Below are 20,128 nucleotides of genomic sequence, written 5' to 3'. Positions count from 1 at the left end.
CTTGCCCTTCCTCCTCCCCGCACCCCCCCCCACCCCGCCCGCACTACCCCTCCCCCCTAGTGTCGCAGTGCTTTGGAGTTGAGGGTCTGGGACAGGTGGCTTCCCTGGCCAGGTTCACTGCCAGCGGGCATGTGTGTGCTGCCCTGAGTGGAGAAGCGCTAGGGTGAGAAAAAAGAAACCACCCGGCTTCAAACCCGAGAACCACGTACTCTTAGCGCTGGAAGGGACTTTGGAGTCTGTTCCAACCCTGTGAACCGGGCCAGTGAGGGAAGAGGCTTGCCCAAGGTCATGGGTAGCAGAGTCAGAGTTATAATCCAGACCTCTGCCTTGGGCCTGAGAGTTTTCCACAGGCCATGGGGCCTGCCTGGGGAAGTCTGACCAACTGCACGCAAGACTGTCATGTTCTGTCCCAACAGAACGTTGTTCTACCCCAGGACGGGCCAGAACAGTCTCTTCGGATGAGGAGTGGGGTGTGTCTGACTGGGCCAGGCCATCTCCGGGGCGGGGGTGCCCCCTGGTGGCCACAGCTGGCAGGGCCTTCACCTGCTAATCAATTCACGTCCTGCCTCTGGTCCCCGGTCCTGCCGGGCAGCCCTGGCCCCCAGCTCCACCTTAGGCCAGGCAACTGGCCACCATGCCCCTATTAAGCCCAGTTCTGCGCCCACCTCCATGGGAGGAGAGGGGTGGGTTTAACAGAGCTGTGGGGGGATGACAGAGGTTCTCACAAACATGCCTCCTCTCCTTCCCACTAAGAACCTCCACAGGACCCAGCCCGCCCCAGATGTTGTGCAGAGCATGCCCTGTACATTGGCAAATGCATTGTTTTCAATAAGCCCATGAGGAATGTATCAGAACCATTTCCCCTTTTACAGAAGATGAATCTGACCTTGGAGAGGTTGGCTTGCCCCAAACTAGCAGACCCAAGGTCTGCACTGTGCCAGTCTTAAACTCTTAACCATTGAATCTTTCATTCATTCATTCATTATTTATATAAAATTTATTTATTTGGCTGCGTCGGGTCTTAGTTGTGGCACGCGAGATCCTCCTTGTGGCATGCAGGGTATTTCGGTGCAGTGTGCAGGCTCTAGAGGGACAGGGCTGAGTTGCCCCACAGCATGTAGGATCTTAGTTCCCTGACCAGGGATCAAACCCCCGTCCCCTGCATTGGAAGGCAGATTCTTAACCACTGGACCACCAGGGAAGTGCCCACCATTGAATCTCTTGACCAATGTTTGGCCTTCCTCAACCATAACCAGGCCAGCTCTAGACCCAAACTTTAATTTTCACTTACAGTCCAAGTGTGTCAGAGGTTTGGCTCAGAAAATGCTACTTCTAACAAGGGTGGCCAGAATGGTGAAAGGACTTGCGATCATGATTTGAAGAAAACACGCCATTTTGTCTGGTCAAGAGGAGAGGTTGTTGCGTGGTCTCAAGGGCTAGAAGTGGGACAGGGAGTGGAAGCCCAGCTAGCCAGCATTCAGCTCAAGGAAAGAGCTTTCTAACCGCCAGAGGTGCTGGAGGATGGGGTGGGCTACTTCCAAGTGAACTGCCTGACCGGGGAGGTGTTCTGGCCTCCATGCCATAGAGGGAAAATCCGAATGCTGGCTGGGAGTTATTGGACACCTCTTATATGCCAGGCACCTTCCATTACACTTCTGTCTTTCATCCTATCAACCAAGTGTGGACTATTCCCATTAGAGACAAGGGACAGCCTCAGAGAACCGAAAGGCCCAAGATCACAGAACAAGTCGGGGGCAGAGCGAGGCAGGATCTGTGATCAGCCTTCCCAAGACCCCCGTCATTCCTATTACACTATCTTCCTGTTCAGAGAGCTGTATGTACTTCTTGGATGATGGCTCAATCCAGATCTCAGCCCCACCCATGAGAGAATAAAGACCAGGCAGAGAGAAAGCCCGGTTACTAGTCCTGACACATGCGGGCTGAGCCAGACTGAAATGATCTGGCAAAGGTCCTGGCTCCAGAGACCCCCCACTAGCTGTTATTCATCCTTCCAGCTTCCTAAAGGCTTTCCCAGTTATTTCTCAATGGCCAGAGTGGGTGAGTGGCTTCCAGTCACACTTCCTGTTTTCATCTGGAACTGGGCTTGGAGTGTCCTTATGAAGGCTCCAGCGTAATGCCTTTGTTGCAGACTTGGCCTGTGGGCCAAGATACGTACACCCTGAGTTAAGAATCGGTTTTACATGTTTTAAGTGGTTGGAAAAACATCAAAAGATTCTTTTTCTTTGGCTGCATTGTGCAGCATGCGAGACCTTAGGTCCCTGACCAGGGACCTCGCTCCCTGCAGTGGAAGCACAGGGTCTTAACCACTAGATTGCCAGGGAAGTCCCAAAAGAGTATTTTATCACAGGTAAATATCATGAGAAGCCAGTGTTCATAAATAAGTTGTTTACGTATCGTTTATGTAAGGCCCCTTTCGAGAAGGGCAGAAGTGAGCAGTTGTGGAAGAGCACGTGGCTGTGTACACAAGCCCCAAAACGTACCATCTGGCCCTTTAAGAAAAGTTCGCAAACGAGTACACAGGACATACGTACAAGGGGACACACAGATATGTCCTCTGCAGTGTTGTTCGTAACAGTAAACCAATGGCCACCAATAAATTAATGAACAAATAAACTGTGGCACATTCATACCACATGTGCCTCTCCACCCTTCCACAACAGAAGACCCACGAGGAAAGCAGTTTGTTTCATTCAGTTCTTTTCTTAGTCCCTAGAACAGTGCTGGGCACGGGTTTAAACATGATTAGATCTCAAAACCCACTGAGTGAAAGGAACTTACTTTCATGTGACACATCATTAACAAAGATTTAAAAACTCAAGACAATACTATATTTTGTAGTAAAAGTATAAAAACATAAACTGGAAGGATACCCACTGAATTCATCAGAGTGGCTGCCTTTAGGGAAGGAGGGAGGAGGCCTGGGGAAGGAAGATGGGCTTTTAACATCTGTCATGTTTTATCTGCATGAAAAAGCTTGACATGATAACAAAAGGTTGGTATTTATTAAAATTGGGTGGAAAGTACATGGGTATTTCTTATGTTATTCTTTGTACTTCTCTGTAGTTTTCTAATTAAAAAACAAAACCGGAAGGTAGAGAACACAGTGAACTCTCCAAGTATAAAAATAACACTGAACTTCTCCAGGAAAAGAAAGCTAAGCCAGTGGCAATGAATTATAAGAAACTTCCAGACCGTGAGCAGGCAGAAGAATGGTCTATAGACTCAAGGTGGTTGAGAACCAGGAAATCATGACAAATGACCCCAACTCTGTGTAACAGGATGACAGACTCTCCAATCCATTACCAACAAGGAAAGGGTATGGGGCACTTTGGGCTGGGTGCTGACTTTAAGATTTGTCATTGGGAATAATAGTAATTACAACTAATTATCACACAGTCAGAAAGTCATTTTAGAGGTCAGGTAAAGTGGTCATGGGCCAGAAGGACAGCCATGTAGGGACAAAAACCAACCAACCAACCAACCAGATAACAGAGCCACAGACTGAGGCTGGGAGAAGGCTGCACAGCCTACAGAATGTGACCTGAACTTGGTATCACGTAGGCCAGTGTTCAAGTCCCACCTAAGCCTGTCCTCACAAGCCTGGAAGGGGCACGGAGGGGTGCTCACCGTTAGTCCCCATCCTTCCTGGAAGGGAATTAAAGATCTCCTATTAAGGGCTTCCCTGGTGGCGCAGTGGTTGAGAATCTGCCTGCCAACGGAGGGGACACGGGTTCGAGTCCTGGTCTGGGAAGATCCCACATGCCGTGGAGCAACTAGGCCCGTGAGCCACAACTACTGAGCCTGCGCTCCGCAACAAGAGAGGCCGCGATAGTGAGAGGCCCCCGCTTGCCGCAAATAGAGAAAGCCCTCGCACAGAAACGAAGACCCAACACAGTCAAAAATAAATAAATTAATTAAAAGATCTCCTATTAGATTTTCGAATTGGCCTGTAAAATAGGGAAAAGATTGAATCCTTAAAAAAAAAAAAAAAAGGAAAGTTTGGATGCTGGAATAATAACATCTTCCACAAAGATCAAGGGGGGAGCTTGGGAAAAAAAAGTGCCGTTTCACAAAGCAAACTTTAAAAAGTTTCACTAGGTACTTCCCTGGTGGTGCAGTGGTTTAGAATCCGCCTGCCAATGCAGAGGACAAGGGTTCGAGCCCTGGTCCGGGAAGGTCCCACATGCCGCAGAGCAACTAAGCCCGTGTGCCGCAACTACTGAGCCTGCGCTCTAGAGCCCGCGAGCCACAACTATTGAGCCCGTGTGCCACAGCTACTGAAGCCCGCGCACCTAGAGCCCGTGCTCCACAACGAGAAGCCCACGCACCACAACGAAAAGTAGCCCCTGCTCGCCACAACTAGAGAAAGCTCGTGCCGCAACGAAGACCCAATGCAGACAAAAAAAAAAAAAAAAAGTTTCACTACCTGGGTTTCACAAAAGCTTAAAGGAAGTGGGCAATACCAAATCACACCGAGGCTGGGGTGGGATCAGAAACCAAAGCAAGGCCAGTCTAAAACATGCCTTTGATGGAAGTTCGGGCTATCAAAATCAGCAGTTGGTGATGAACACATCATGTACCCTTCCTAACAAACAAGACGTTAACCAGCTCGTATGCCAGGTACTGGGCAAGGCCCTGGGGGGACAGAAGTGCCTCATGCTCTTTAAGAAGTTACAATCTAGTTGGGAGGATAAGGCTTTCACAGCCACAACCTCCTAAGAGAATCTGATTATCCAGTGAGTGGCTCAGACGCCAGGGAGTTGAATCACTGCGAGGCACGATGCCTGGAAGATGTGTAGCAATCAGCAAGGTGCAGAGCGAGAGCTGGACAGGAGAGGGAACGCAGCTAGGAGAGGCAGAGACCCACAAGGCATCGTTCTGGTAGCAGAGCTCGCGCGGCAGGAACGAAGGGTACATGTACGGCAACGCCCCAGGTGCCAACCAGAGAACATCAATGATGCGAAGGACCCAGTGTGGGGAGCACCGCTGCCAGCGACTGGGAGACTTACAGAGACCCTGGCAGGTGCATTTTCCCACCACATGCAGCTGGAGGTCCACAGGGAGCCCCCTCTCGCCTGACCCCCGCTCTGCTCTCAGAGAGCAGCCTATCCATAAGGACCACCGGGCAGAACCCTGCTCTCAACCCGCTGCAGCCTTGCAGGAGACCCTTCTCTCCTCTGTGAACCTCACCTGAGGGTCAGACTCGCACCTTGTGTTTGATCCACTGGAAGCCCAGATTCCCAGTTTTAGAGCCAGGAGGTCACTGAGTCTAATCATTTATCTGGTAGATATGGGAAAGGAGCCTGAGAAGTTCGGAGAGCTGCCAGTTATTTGAGAGCCAGTTCGATATGAAAGAGTAAACCCAGGCCCTCTGATCCCAGATCAGAGTCTCTCCACCCAGCCCTCGGCCTCCTCTTCATCTACAGCTGCTTCGGGTCCTCGGGTCATGCTCCCCACACTGGGTCCTTTGCATCATTGATGCTCTCTGGTTGGCACCTGGGGCGTTGCCGTACACGTACTCTTCGTTCCTGCTGAGCGAGCTCTGCTATCAGAACGATGCCTCGTGGGTTTCTGCCTCTCCTAGCTGCGTTCCCTCCCAGGCCAGAAAAAAAATCTGGGCCTGTTAACGCTGCACATGTGAGAGTGAAATAAGAGTAATTAACTGATGCACAAAGGGTCCTGGAGAACTTTTTATTGTTTAAAAATCACAACTGAAGCTTCAAAAAACATACAACCTAACACATGTCCCAGTTCCAGTGCCCTCCTCCCTGGAGGAGAGCACAGGGCTAGTCCCTCCCATCCTGCTGCCCACACTGCTAGCCAGGACCCCGCCCTGGGGAGGCTGCCTGCTCGCCCTCCTGCCCACGTGTGCTACATCACCGGCTGGGGAGGGGCCCTGGGATGAGGTGGGGGTGACTGGCTCCCTGCACCCCTCAGCCCCTGCACATATGCAGTCTGTGTGCAGCGTGTGGGAAAAGGGGCCGGTTCCCTGGGCAGGGACCCCCAACGGGGAAGGATAAAGAGCCAGTCCCCACTCACCCACCCCTCCCCAGCCCCCCAGCTCAAGGAAAGCTGTCATCGTCGTCTTCCGCCATCTCCTTGGCAAACTCCAAGTCCTGCTGCTCCCGCTCCCGCCGCTCCTGGGGACAGAGGGGGCGAGGGCCAGGCTGCTGAGGACAGGTCGGGCTCTCTCACTCCGTCTCCACCCAGGGCCAGAGACTGCCCAAGCTTCGGAGTTGCCCCAGCCCTTGCAAAAAGCTCCCCTCTCCCCTTTCTAGAGGGAAGTTTGATCTTTCAGTCTTACCCGAAGCAGAAGGCAGCTTACCTCCGCAGACTCCAAGTCCTTGTTGTACGATTTGGGAGGAAACCTCATGGCCTGAAGCACAACAGAGAGGAGAGCAAGGTGAAGAGGAGGCAACAACGTAACACCCACTCGTCGTACTCCTGCGTGCCAGGCGCCAGGGTACGCGCGGGGTAGGTGGTCACTCCCTAGTTCAGTCCAGTAGGGGAGCCAGGCATAGAGACTAATTCATTACTGCGACACCACAGAATAAGTGCTGAAGATGGAGAATTAGAAGAAGCCAGAGGTATAACTGATTAACCCTCTTGATCGGGCCAGGAGAGGGACTGGCAGCAAGAAGGAAGACGAAGAATGGACGGGCTGTGGGAGTGGAGGAAAGGCGTTGCAGGCAGAGGACTCAGGGTGTGAGCAGGCCCGGCCTGAGTTCATTGGGGCCAACTGGGGTGGAGGAAAGGGGTCGGCGGAGAGGTCCTGGGTAGGGGGGAGGCCAGGGACGCCGGGGACCAGATCACGAAGGGCCTTTCCTGTCTAGCAGAGCACAGCATTTGCCTGGTTTTAAGTGAAGCTATATCCCTGGTTTCCTGGGGGAAGAGAGCAGGAAAAAAATCGGCAGCCCAACAGTACCAGCACCTAACCCAGCGCCTGACACAGGGTAAAAGCTTAAGAGCCTTTTGTGGAACGAGATGGCAGCCCTACCTTTTACACAATTCAGACTTCGCTAAGTGCCCCAAGACAGTGATTTCATGTAATCCTGTCAACCCTGCGAAGCAGGCAGGGCAGGTAACACCTCATTATCAGCTTCACAGGAGAAACAGGCTCAGAGAAGGTAAATGACTCAAACTTGGAACCAAATCCAGAACACTGCACTCTGAATCCCTGTCTGATCCTCCCTGGCAACCAGACCCCTGAAGAGCAAAGGGAAGGTGCTGTGGTCCCACAAGCAAAGTCCTTTGCCCCTTCTGGACACCCAGTGATTTTACAGAGATCATCTGGGAAGTGCGCCCCAAACCAAGCCAGTCTTCCCTGAGGAACCCGTGGGTGTGGAGGGGGGCATGCTGCTGCCAAGCATCGCCTCTGCAGCCCAGGGCTCCGCACCTTGACAGACATGTTGTGAATATCCAGGCAGAAGGAGATGCGCTGGTGGAAGGCTAGCTGGGGCTCACGGGTGGAATAGATGTCAATCATCTCCTTGGACTGGACGTAGCCCTTCTCGTGGTTGATGCTGGCCTCTATGACGCCATCCCGGATGGCCTGCAGGCCCCAAAGGTAGGAAGAGTCACCAGAAAGTCCATCTTCTAAGTCCTAGAACATCTTGTCCCATCTCTTTGTCCTCCTTGATCTCTCACACACTCACTTGCACGCACACACCCTCTCTCTTTCTGTGGCAACTTCCTGGCTTCACTGCAAGAGGGGCACTCCCTGAAAAGACTATGCCACTGCTTTACCCATTCCCCTCCTTGGTCAACCTCCTCCCACCCCCATCTCTGAAGTAAGGCAGGAAGGTGACAACCGCGGTCCCTGAGCCAGGCCCACCTTGGCAACAATGAACTCTGCATCCTCTGGGCTATCCAGCTGCAGCTTCTGGGCGATGTCCGCCAGGGAGATTCGGGAATAGGAGAGGCTGATCATGCGCACACCTGGGAGAGGAAGGAGCGGTGGGGAAGATGGGGCGGGCACAGACCCTTCACCCGCCCAGGCGCCCACAGGGTTGCCCCTGCCCCTGGAGAAGCCTAGTCCGGGTCCTGCTCCGCCAGGGGCCCCTCAGACGCTGCTCCACACCTGTCTTGATGACGTTGTGTCGCAGTCGGATGATGAGGGTGTAGGTCCCATCTGCTTGAAACTTCTCCCCAAACTGATCCAGGACCTGGTTGAACTTGGCCAGGTTTCCCGTCCTGACAGCTGCAGTGGGGAGAGGAGTGGATCAGATGCTGCACAGGGTGCGCACAGAAAAGGGGCCACGGCGCCAGGGGTCCGGCAAGCTCTGGGAGGGGACCAGCCCTTACCCTGGGTCAGAAGGAAGTAAGGCATGAGCGAGCGCTTGAGGGACGGTTGACGGAACTGCAGCCGGTCCGGGATCTCCCCCAGCAACAGCTCCACCACAATCAGAAGCTTGTGCACCTGGCAGAGTGCGACACAGGAACACAGTGGGCAGGGAGCCCCACCGGGTGGGAGAGGAGAATGAAATGGGGCTTCAATTCAGTCAGACACACAGGGAAAGAGGGAACGTGGCACTGGGACTAGGCCCACAGAGAGGAAAAAAATCCTCAAGCTGTGCCGGGCGTGGAATTGAAGTTCTGCCTTGGGAGACAGGCCTTGTGAGCTTCTGACCCTTTGGCCACACCAGGCCCTCAGCTGCATTTCATCTGGCCAATCGGTGCACAGCACCCTGAAATGGCAAAGTTCTAAAGTACAGGCAGATGGGTAGGTTCTATGGCTCAGAAATGGTGAGGAAGCAGGGCCGAGAGGCCTAGGCAATGGAATGTGAGTCAGCCAAAGATGCTGGTAGGGAGGTGAACTATGTGTAAAATTAGTCATCTGGGTAGAGGCAGAAGCTCAGGGAAGGGCCTGCAGCACCTCAGCGAGTGAGCCGGCTGGCTGGAAAATCGGGCCCCTCCTCCTCCAAATACCACTGTGGGTGTTTCTCAACGGCGGCTCCCGTGGATTCAGCACCATGCAAGGACGGCTACGGTGGAGGGGACGATGCCCAGCAGTTACGGAGCCTCCCACCAAGCAGGAGGGACAGGAGCACAGACAGCTAAACCACGTGACAGCAACTGTCACGAGGGAGGTAAGGGGTTAAAATGGGTGGTGGCCGATGGTGTCCACCCCTGGGCAAGGACCCTTCCTTTGCTCCTCCACCCACACCCACGAGGCTGCCCTGTCCCTTGGCCCTCGGCGTACCCCCCGAGTGAGGGGAAAGCCATGCCGACGGCAGAAGTTAACACATGCCTTAAGGATTCTGATGAAGCAGAAAAGGAGGGAGGACGTTTCAGCCAAGGGAAGAGGCTGGTGAAGAGGCCGGCATACTGGAGGGTGTGTGTGTGGGGCCACCTGGAGAGATGAGCGGGGGCCCGTCCGGGGACGTGCGGTTTTGAATGCCAGTCTGAGTTCTGAGTTTGGAGACAGAACTAGCTAGGCTGTACTTGCTAGCTAGGAAACACAGAGCAACTGAGCCTTTGGTTTCCACCTCCCTAAAATGGGCATAACAACAACAATACCTGGCTTGCCTACTTCACAAGACTTACAACACTCTACTGGGCAGACAATGGGGAGAAATGCGAGCTTCCTGGGCCACGCAGACGGGCCTGGAGCTCCGCTGAGTCAGGCAGCTGTGCGGAAGCTGGGCTGGTGGAGGGGAGGATGGCGACCAGCAGGGTCAGCGGCTTGAACAAGGGCACTGGTAACATCAGAGAGGAGATGAATACAAAAGCCATGGAGGCAAATCAACAGACGACTCAGCGATGGTGAAGGGGGTGGGCAGAGGAATCCAAGATGGCCCGGAGGCTCCTGTCTGGATCAGGAGGGCAGGAGGAAGGACTGGTGAGGGGTGCCCAGAAGGGCCTGTCTGGACAAGCTGAGGGTGAGGAGTCAGGCAGTCTCTACACAGAGATGCGTGGTGGGAAGTCGGATTTGCAGGTCTGGCTTCATGAAAGGGGTCAGAATTTGTATTATGGGCTGAACTGTGAACCCCCAAATTCATATGCTGAAGCCCTAACCCCCTAGTACCTCAGAACGTGACTGGATTTGGAGATAGAGCCGTTAAAGAGGTAATTAAGGTAAAATGAGGTCATATGAGTGGGCCCTAATTCAATACGACTGGGGTTCTTATAAGAAGGATTAGGATACAGACGTGCACAGAGGGGAGACCATTTGAAGACGTCAGAAGATGGCCAACTACAAGCAAAAGAGAAGCCCTGGAAAGAACCGGCCATGCTGACACCCGGACCTTGGACTTCTTGCCTCCAAAGCTGTGATGAGGTAAATTCCTATTGTTTAGGCCGCGCCCAGCCTTGTGGCAGCAACCCAGCATATTAAGACAGTTCATAACGGACTTTGGTGAGGCGTCATGGAGGTCACAGCTGAGCCATGAAGGCAAATGCAATCACCCAAGGCGAGAATGTGCATTTTCTACAGATGGATACTTTCAACATGCTCTGTTGTGGACTCCAAGTTAAATTTGATGTCTCTCTTTACCCATTCTCTCTCTCCCTGTTTTTACTTAAAGCTGGCTTCTCCATGTGGGCTCTCTATCCCATTCCTCCTACCTTGTTCAAGGCCTTGGCCCATCGCCTATTTGCTTAAGTCTCTCTGGGTGGCAAGTTCCCCAACTCTGCCCCTTCCCCTCTCAGGCAACCCTCCCACCTCCTTCCTGGCTCCCTGGCCAACAGTCTACAGGTCAAAGACCGTACTCCAGCGCCCTCTGCTCCTTCTTCCGGCGACCTGGCTCCACCACAGAAAACTGTGAAACCTTATCCATCCATAGTAAAACCTGGTCTGAAAACACCGCTTTACCCCACGAGACCTCTCCCTGGTGCACAACACAGCCTATATGTTAATTACCTGTATTTTTAGTGAATTTTTTTTTTTTTTTTTTTTATGCGTTACGCGGGCCTCTCACTGTTGTGGCCTCTCCCGTTGCGGAGGACAGGCTCCGGACGCGCAGGCTCAGCGGCCATGGCTCACGGGCCCAGCCGCTCCGCGGCATGTGGGATCCTCCCAGACCGGGGCACGAACCCGTGTCCCCTGCATCGGCAGGCGGACTCTCAACCACTGCGCCACCAGGGAAGCCCTTTAGTGAATTTTTGAAGAAGACTTTGTGTGCTACGTTGTAAAAGCAATCTCTCATTGTGCAATGTACCCCATGTGTCTGAAAAGCCATTCCTTTCTATGAAAATTCTACCCATCTTTCAAAACCCAGATCAAATTTAACTATTTAAGATTACTTTGACCACAACTGAACCTGCCGTTCTCTGAACGTCTGAACTGAAACTAAACAAACCTCCCACCACACTGAGCTAATCACTGCACGTGCTCACCCCGCTCTCTTTCAAGGGCACTAGGAGGTGGATGTGTTAATGTGAGAGCAGAGGTTTGTAGCTGGGAAAGCTGGGTCCTAATTCTGGCTACCAGTCTCTGTGCCTTTACCCAGGCCATCAAGCCTTTCTGAGTCAATGTTCTTTATCTATCTCTTCGAGGGCAAGTACCATTTCTTATTCGTCTTTTCTATCCCTCATAGTGCCCAACGTGAAGGTCAGCACTCAAAAAACTACCTGGTGACTGACAGCTTTGCCACGGCCAAGGTTTACCTCCACCTGAGTCAGACAGCCTTAGGGAGAGCTCTGGGTTCCCTGGCCACAGACAACACTGCTCCCGAAGGGGCATGTGAGGGACCAGGAAAGGGCCTGGGGTTTATCAACACAATCCAGGCCCTCACCTGGAACGACTACAGGGGGTTCTGGGGAATCAGGAATATTCTAAACCTGCGCACCGGGGAGAATACTGGAGACAGAAACGGCCAGAGGCGCAGGTAGCGTCTGCCACGTGCAAACAGACACGTGATGCCACCTTCAGGGTAAGAAGATTAAGGACCTCCTGGGCTCCTCAGATTCGGAAGCGGCACTAACATGGTATGAGACAAGTAAGGGGGTCAAAGGGGTGAGAACTGCCGCTCACCGTCTGTTTGAAGCCGACAGCTGTGTGCTGAGGGGCCTTGCGAAGGGCATTGGTCATCGTCCTCCGGGCCTCTGAGTACTCCAGCTGGATGGCTTTGATGCGCCCTGGGTGTGGAGAAGAAGAGAACTGATCAAGAGGATGGTGTGATCCAAACTCCGGCCCCCCGCAAACCAGAGTGCCAAATGCGCACTCTTATGCACCAAGGACACCACTTTCTTAGCAAATTGACCCGAGTGAGCCCGAGACACCTTCCGGCTGGGGGCCGGGCCCTGCTCACCTGTATAGTAGAGGTACCTTGCCCACTCATTGTTGTTGGCCTGCTCGGGGAACACAGACTTGGACACCAGCTTCTCGGCCTGGTCATACAAGCTGTAGTGTAGGTAGTTCCGCAGCAGGAGGTTCAGCAGTGTGGCCTGCCCGTCCGCGTCATGCCGCAGGGTGGCGGTCCGGAGCCGAGCGTGCAAGAAGCTTCAAGAAGGAAAGAACCGGGAGGTCAAAGCCTTCACGTAACAACTCTTCAAGCTGCCTCTGACCTCTCCATTCTCTCTCAATTCCTAAAAAAGTGACTCAAACTACTTTTCTGGTTATTCACTGAATACTCAACAAATGAAGCACTAGTCCAGGTGTACAGAAGGACAGAACTCTGCTCAGGGGACCTGCATTCTAGTGGGGGGAGACAGACAGCCATCACGATGAATAAGCGTACCATGCAGCTCAACAAAAGGTGGTGGGGTGACGTCGAAGCAGGGTAAGTACGACGGGAACCGCAGAAGGAGAGGAGGATGGGGCTGCAACTTTAAACAGCCCAGTCAGCGTAGGACTCGCTGAGAAGGTAACAGTTAAGCAGAGGCTTGAAAGAGGCAGGGAGGAGAGCGTTCTCGGCCGAGGGAACAGTGCGCTGGCATGCCCGCGATAGAGCGAGGCGGCCAGCGTCGGGGGAGCAGTGGAAATAAAGTCAAGGAGGCAGTAACGGGGGCCAGGCCCCGTGGGGCCTTATAAGCTTACATCATGAGGGCTCTGGCTTTTCCCTGAGAGAAACGGGGAGCCGCTGCAGGTTTCAAGCAGAGGAGCGAAAGGCTTTCCAGCCTGAACTTGCTTGCACCTCTGACCCACTAATGAGTCCTCCCCTGACGTGTGGTGAAGGGAAGAGCCTGGGAAACAGGACTGAACAGGCCAGTGGTCGTCTCCATTTCCTCATCTAGTCTCAGCCTCGCCCTCAAACCCTCGCTCTCAAACCCTCGCACACCCATTACCCCCACTTCCTGCTGGGCACGTTACATCTACCAGCCCACAGCCCCCTGCAAGTCCACAGCTCTGTGGTAGTGCCTGACCATGTCTCTGACCCCATGGGCCACGAGCCAGACCGCTGGCCACGGTACCTGCGCACCACATCCAGCTTGTCCAGGAACTCATAGACCCGAGCGTGGTAATAGTAACACTTTGCAGCCACAAGGTCCAGGGCCCGGCGGTTCTGAGTGCTGATCTTCTGCATCAGGTCATCAGAGATCTTCTGTGCCTGGGGAGGCAGCCAAAAGAGAATCAAGCGTCAGTGTTTCAAAACGTTAAACACGGAGCCAGCAATTCCCCTCCTAGGCATACGTCCAGGAGAACTGTTAAACACGGAGCCAGCAATTCCCCTCCTAGGCAAACGTCCAGGAGAACTGGAAACATACGTTCACGTAAAAACTTGCACACGGACATTCGTATCAGCATCATTCACAACAACCAAAACGTGGAGACAACCCACGTGCCTATCACCCAATGAATGGATAAACAAGATGTGGTATATCTATAGGATGGAATTTTACGCAGCCTTAAAAATGAACAGAGTACAGGTATATGCCACAACATGGATGAACTTAGAAAACATCATGCTACAAAAAAAAGCCAGACACAAAAGGCACATATCATATAATTCCATTTAGATAAAACGCCCAGAATAGGAAAATCCATGGGACACAAAATATTAATAGATTACTGGGCGGGGGTGAGGGCAGAACAAGGAGTGACTACAGATAGGTATGGCGCTTTTCGGGGGGGGGGGCAGTGATTAAACTGGTGTGGAATTAGATAGTGAGGGCGGTTGTACAACCTTGTGAATATAGCAAAGACTACTGAGTTGTACACTTTCAAGGGAGTGAATTATTCCTAAAAACCAACCAAACAAAAGCCAACCAGTGGCAGAGCAAGGAAAAAACAAAACAGAGGACTGAGGAGACCTGTCATTTTTGGGGCATGCTCTTGGGACAGCAGCTAAGCCTGACAAAGGAACTGGCCCTGGCTGGAAGGCGTGGTAGAAGAGTGCTATCCAAAATGGAGTCTTTCAGTTTCATAATAATAGCTACCGTTTATTAAAACGTTGTGAATGCTTACTACGTGCAGATCGTTGTGCTAAGTATTTTTAAAATATATTATTTTATTTAATACTAACAATAATCTTGTAAGGTGGGCAGTTTGTCTCATTTTACACACAGCTGGGAGAAATTAATTTGCCTAAGGTACAAACGGGATTTGAACCCAGGTATTTCTGTCTCCAGACCTACTCTTCTCGAAAGCATCCACTATACTGGGATCGCACCACAGACGGGTACAGAGTGGCCACTGCCAGCCCTTTCCCAGAGCCTGAGCAGGAGCTGAGGGGTCTTCCCCGGATGTGGGGCTGGGTGCATTCCCACACGGGGGAAGAGCCTGGGGGACAGTTAATAACCCAGCGATTGTCTATTTCTTCACTAGAGGCACCCACCCCCACTAAGCCCGCACCCCGCCTGGGGCGCGTCCGTCACTTGCACGGGCCCCGGCTACCTCTTTGTAGCTCTTGCTGTTCATCAGGAAGATGACCACGAGGAGCTGGAGGTAGGCTTCCACTTCAGGCAGGAGGGGAGCCGACGCAGCTTTTCCTGTTCGGGGACGGAACTGCAAATCGGCTTCTGTGTCCATGGGCTAGAGAGGACATGAGTTACTGTGGAAGAGCTCAGTCAGATCAATCAACCAAGAATTTATTAAGCACTCACTATGTATTTCAACAAATATTTAATAAGTGTCTACTACACGCCAAGATTTTTCTAGGTGCTGGGGGTACAGAAATAAAGATGACACAGTCTCTTTCTGAAGGGAGTCAAGGAGGCTGGCAATACAATAAATACAGAAAAGGGTTACAGGAGTATAACATCCTTACAGAATATAATGTGGACAGAAAGGATGATGTAAGGACCCCTCAGAGAGCCTACAATCTAAGTAGAAATTAAACCACCATACTTGGAACCACTGCAAATTCTACCAGGCAGGGTTAATAAAGGGATATAATTCTAGAGATGAGATCAAGAATAATGAGTCAGGGAGTTCCCTGGTGGTCTAGTGGTTGGGATTCTGGGCTTTCACTGCCATGGCCTGGGTTCAGTCCCTGGTTGGGGAACTGAGTCCTGCAAATCGTGCGGTTTGCCAAAATTAAAAAAAAAAAAAAAAGAATAATGAAACAAAAAAAAATTTTTTTTTTGGTGGGAACAAAGGAATTTGGGGGGAAATTGACATATACATAGTACTTACCTTCAGATCTAGTCACCAAAACTGGAATAATGTGTAATAGATCAAAAGACGATCATGGTGGGTTACTTTAGAGATGTAAAGGTTAAAAACATTCCAGGTGGGGCTGGGAGAGGGGGCGCTTTTCCTTTTTCCCAGACAGTAAAGTCTTCACTGTCCACCTCAAGGATTTTCTGAGTTTTTACATCTATGAAACAGACTGTAAGCATACAGGATTTTAGGGAGATGAAGGTGGCTGAAGGGCCAGTGAGGTTTGAGAAGGGGCAGGATCCGAACTGTATCATGGATGATAAGGGGAGTTTTACAGCCAGAAAGGAAAAGGAGAGGTTTCTCCTGGCATGGAGACCACTGCCACCAGCAAACTAACTTCATCAACATGCACTCTGTACCACACCCTGTTCTAAGAGCTTTCCCCCTCCTCCTCGCCCCCCCAAATCTGTTCATCACATTTACCAAATGAAGAAAATGAGGCACAAGGAGGTTAGGTCATTTGCCCAAGTCCCACAGATACCAAACGGTAGAGTTTGGATTCAAATTCAACACCCCCTCCAAAACCTGTGCTCTTAACCACTGTTCTTTTGTTCCTTTTTTTGTTGCTTTTTTTTTTTGGCTGCACCATGTGGCATGTGGGATCTGTGGGATCTTAGTTCCCCAATCAGTGGTGGAAGCGAGGAATCTTAACCACTGGACCGCCAGGGAAGTCCCTTAACCACTGTTCTATACATCCTTCATGGTGAAGCTTCGGAGGCAAAAAGGCAGTGGAACAGGCCCCCTGTTGGGGGTGGTGGGAAATGAGTGTGGCTGGAAGGGTCCTGATTCCTGGCTCTTCTTCCTGACTCAGAAGAATGACTCTACAGGGCAGAAGGATGGTCGCCTTGTTAGAGGGCAAATGAGTATTAAGAAGGGCTGTCTTGCTTCATGTCTCTGCTATGGCAGGTAACAAGACAGGTCTCCAGGACAGAAAACAGTTACACAGGGTGGAATGTGTGTGTCAAGCCAAGCCTGCACCCTTCACGTTGGCCTGACTCACTTACCTCTTCCAGGAAGGGTAGCAAGAAGTCTCGAGTGGCACTGTTGGAGGTGAAAAAGCCATGCACAGCCTTGTACAGAACGTAGTGGTTGAGGCGGCGTGATGTGGAAGGTAGCATCCGCAGGGCCCGCAGCACGAACCGGGGCTCCTTGCCTGAGACTGCCTTCTCCAGCTGTTTCACGTGCTCCTTGATGTCTGTGGAGGACGAGGGGAGAAAAATGTTAATTCCAACTCCTACTCCCCCCACCCCCCGCCACTCCAGCCAAGTAGTCCTAGTGAGCCTCTTACAAATGGCAGGATGTGGCCAATCACCGCTTTTGCCCTAAGAGCAATAGTTATGGATGCCATACATTGATTTTAAGACATAACCAAGAGACAAAGAAAAATAAAGCTGGGGTGGGGGAAGCAGTAAAGGGTGACAGAAAAAAGAAAAAAACAATGAAAAACAAAAACATGTGGAGATTTAGCGTATCGTCAAATAGGAAAAGACTTCTAAAATTCTTCTGAGAACTGTAAACAAAAGAAAAATATCTGCAACACATGTGACCAGAGATTCATATTGTTTTTCTACAAGGAGCTCATATAAAGGATTACAATAAATAAAAATGAACATGAATGGACAATACAAAAAGAGGAATGACAAATAACAGACGTGAAAAGTGTATTTCACTAGTATTCAAATAATCACAAGGGAAAACATTTTTCAATTACCATTCTAGTGGTGTTTAAAAAATGATAACATATAGAGTACAGGGGTGAGCAAGACATTTCTGCTCATATAATGTATATCAGTACAGTTTTTCTGGACAGTAACTACCAAAAACCTTAAAAACAAACGTAAATACCCGTTCAATTCAGGGATCTCTAATGAAGAAATAGTTATAGAGGTAGACCAGACACTTGGGCACAGAGATGACGGCTGCAAAGTTATTTGTAACAGAGAAAAATAGACACAACTTAAATATCCAGAAATAAGGGAATGCAATCAATTGGTCGTTTCTTAGTTACCTTTGTATTTTTAGCATAGGGTGCCGGAGTCACATTAACGATATAATAATAATAACAGCTAATATTTATGGAGGATTTTACTATGTTTTCATCACATATTAGGCACAGTTGTAAACATTTTAATCTTCACAACAACCCAATTAAGTAGGTACTATTACTTTCACTTATAGAGATGAGGAAACTAATCCCAGAGCGTATATTCTTAGCCATCATATCAATTATTCAATAAATGTTTCTGGAATACATTGAATGTATTGTTTATGGATATGTTACATGAAGGCACACAAAATCATCTGTATTTAGTTATGCCTTGTTCCAAACTGTATATATAAACTTGATCTCAATTATGAGAGAGCAGCTCAAAAATTCATAGGAAATAATGTTAACCATGGTGGGTTTTTTTTCCCCCCCTACTTTAGACCTCTCATATTAAAATGTTTATAAGAAACATATGTATAGACCCAGTAGGTAATGCTGAATGGCACCTTTGCCACTGGTTGACTATTGTTATTTCATGTAAAATGATCTTTATTAGATACTGAGCCTGCTATCCAACTTCAGAGTAGAAGCTGATGCAGTCAGCACTACCACATCCTCCAATCACCACCCAGGAGCCTAACTTTGCTTATTTCAATGTTTTCGAGCTAGTTTCTCGTGCAGTTAAGTACAGAGAAAACCCGATAAATACTCCGGTCCTACTTGATCCAGAACCAGAAATAAGCACCAGGGTCACAGTGGGAAGCTCTCACTCTACCCACTCCAAATGCGGACAGGATGCTCTAAGTAGGAAAAGTGAAATATGAACTTGGAGGAACAAGAGGATGATAGGAAACAGGGAACAGGCACCTAGGAGAAAAGAAATGGTATTGGTATATAGTTTAGGTGGAAGGTGAAGATTAGGAACTCACACATCCGACACCTAAAAAGTTGAAGCGTGTAATGTGTTTAAACTCTTTAGAAACAGAGTAAGAGTAAGGGCTTGCAGGAAAAGAAAAAGAGCAATGGGATCGTTTGGGCACCTCAATTACAGCAACAAGGAAGCAAGATACTAGGTAGAAAGGGCTCTTTTAGGGAAGTTTGCTAAAGGTAGTTAAGACAACAGAAACCATTCTTAAAATGCAGGGGCTAGTATTTGGCGTCATTCTGACCCCCTTCAAACGTAAATACAGACACTGGTTTTTAGAGAGATCAATCGTGCACTGGGGTCACTAGAATCAGTCCGGTGGGATGTAAATGGAGTAATAAGGTCAGAGGAGAAAACTCAGAAGAGTCTGTGGGCTCAGTGAGACCTACTTCTAGATGCAATCCCTGGTGGGGGGTGGTGTGTGCGAAGGGAGGAGTCCTGAGCCTAGAGAAAATGTTCAGTTATCCGGGTTGGGGTCGGGAGTGTCAGGGTAGTGGGGGCAGGCATTTCGGGGTAATCCCAAGAAACCCTCAAGTCAAGGTGGTAGAGGCTTCGCTGGGATCCCAAGGAGAGAGTGAATCACCGCTGCGCTGTCACCCGTGATAATGGCACGTCCCCGGCCCGGGCTCTCTTACCCTCCAAGGTGACGGTGTCCAGCTCTCGCTGGGAGTGCTCAGCCGCCGCAGCCGCCGCCTTGCCATCGGTCTCGCCAGTTGATCCGCCACCCGCCGCCGCCTCCTCTTTCATCTCCACATCCTGGGGCGCCGGGGGCGGCGGTGGTTCTTGTTCCCCTCCGCCGGGCGGCGGCTTCGCCTTATCCGCGCCGCGGCGCCGCGCCGAGCCCTCCTGCTTCATGGCGCCCGGGGTCGCGGCCTAGTCCGGGGACCGAGGCCGGGGCCTCGCGTGAACCCTCGCACCGGAGACCAGGAACCGAGCCGGGCCTGCACACGAGCGCGGACTCGCGTCGGGCCGCACGATGACGGAGCACCCGCAAACCCCTTCCCGGCGCTGGGCCTTCTGGGAAACGCCAGGCCGGGCTGGCCGATGGCCGAGTCATCAAAGGGGGAAAAAAGTCAACCGCCGAGATGCAGGATGGAGGCGGATATTCGCAGAAAGAGCGGGGAGGAGCCTTTATGAGTTTGCGGGGCTTGCTTTGGACTGCTCCTGTGTGTTGATTTTTTTTCTTGCGCCTCTCGAGTGCATTTCCGTATATGTCCACAAGAGGTCACCTCAGGCTCCAACTGGGTTACCGCGGACTCTAAGAGCACCCCACCCCGCGTGGAGTGGGTAGGGCCTATCGGAACGTAGGGCGTGATGACGCCACGAGTTGCTGGGCGGGTTTCATGCCTAAACTCGCTCAATTTGCGCCTGGCAAGAGGTCCGTTTTGATATCCAGGAGGCTGGTCTTCAACCGCCGCCCGAAGGGATGTGGAACTAGGTTGTTGGACGACTTAAAATAAAACCAAACTGGAGACAAGGAAGAACCTTATGGGATTCAGACTTCCTTGTCCGAGTTTAGCTCGTGCTGAAAATAAGGCATAAAATCTCTGCAGCCTGGGAGTGCGGATGGGGGCAGAGTGCATTTGTGTGTGATTACTTAAGTTTAATAAAATTTAGGGGTCCACTCTGTGAGGCCCAGGGCTAACACATT

The 20,128-nt window shown here is 51.1% G+C and overlaps 1 protein-coding gene across 2 annotated transcripts; it reads right to left on the bottom strand.

The window, feature by feature from the left end:
• Positions 1-5,698: 5,698 nt before the first annotated feature.
• On the bottom strand, positions 5,699-19,562 carry PSMD3 (proteasome 26S subunit, non-ATPase 3). Of its 2 annotated transcripts, none has more exons than XM_032616590.1 (12): positions 19,113-19,562; positions 16,570-16,760; positions 14,798-14,935; positions 13,375-13,511; positions 12,273-12,463; positions 11,996-12,099; positions 8,326-8,440; positions 8,102-8,221; positions 7,856-7,959; positions 7,418-7,573; positions 6,326-6,397; positions 5,699-6,161 (listed from the first exon to the last, which is right to left on the bottom strand). In XM_032616590.1, the coding sequence occupies exons 1-12, from the start codon at positions 19,330-19,332 to the stop codon at positions 6,084-6,086; spliced, it is 1,626 nt and encodes a 541-aa protein (XP_032472481.1). In that variant the 5' UTR covers positions 19,333-19,562; the 3' UTR covers positions 5,699-6,083. The 2 variants fall into 2 exon arrangements, with proteins under 2 accessions (XP_032472481.1, XP_032472482.1); XM_032616591.1 differs by having other exon boundaries at positions 6,347-6,397; positions 19,113-19,554.
• Between the last annotated feature and the right edge of the window lie 566 nt (positions 19,563-20,128).

The sequence above is a fragment of the Phocoena sinus genome, chromosome 20 (genome assembly GCF_008692025.1).
Source record: "Phocoena sinus isolate mPhoSin1 chromosome 20, mPhoSin1.pri, whole genome shotgun sequence".
NCBI lineage: Eukaryota > Metazoa > Chordata > Mammalia > Artiodactyla > Phocoenidae > Phocoena > Phocoena sinus.
The sequence above is the reverse complement of the archived record's forward strand: the minus strand, read 5'-3'. Positions and strand labels throughout refer to the sequence as shown.

Bases quoted from the DNA above. Each gene is read 5' to 3' on its own strand.
- PSMD3 (XM_032616590.1), bottom strand. From the start codon at position 19,332: ATGAAGCAGGAGGGCTCGGCGCGGCGCCGCGGCGCGGATAAGGCGAAG. The intron at 13,512-14,797 runs GTAGCCGGGGCC...CTGCCTCCCCAG, and splicing joins ACAGCAAGAGCTACAAAGAG to GCACAGAAGATCTCTGATGA. The intron at 12,464-13,374 runs GTACCGTGGCCA...TCCTTCTTGAAG, and splicing joins AAGCTGGATGTGGTGCGCAG to CTTCTTGCACGCTCGGCTCC.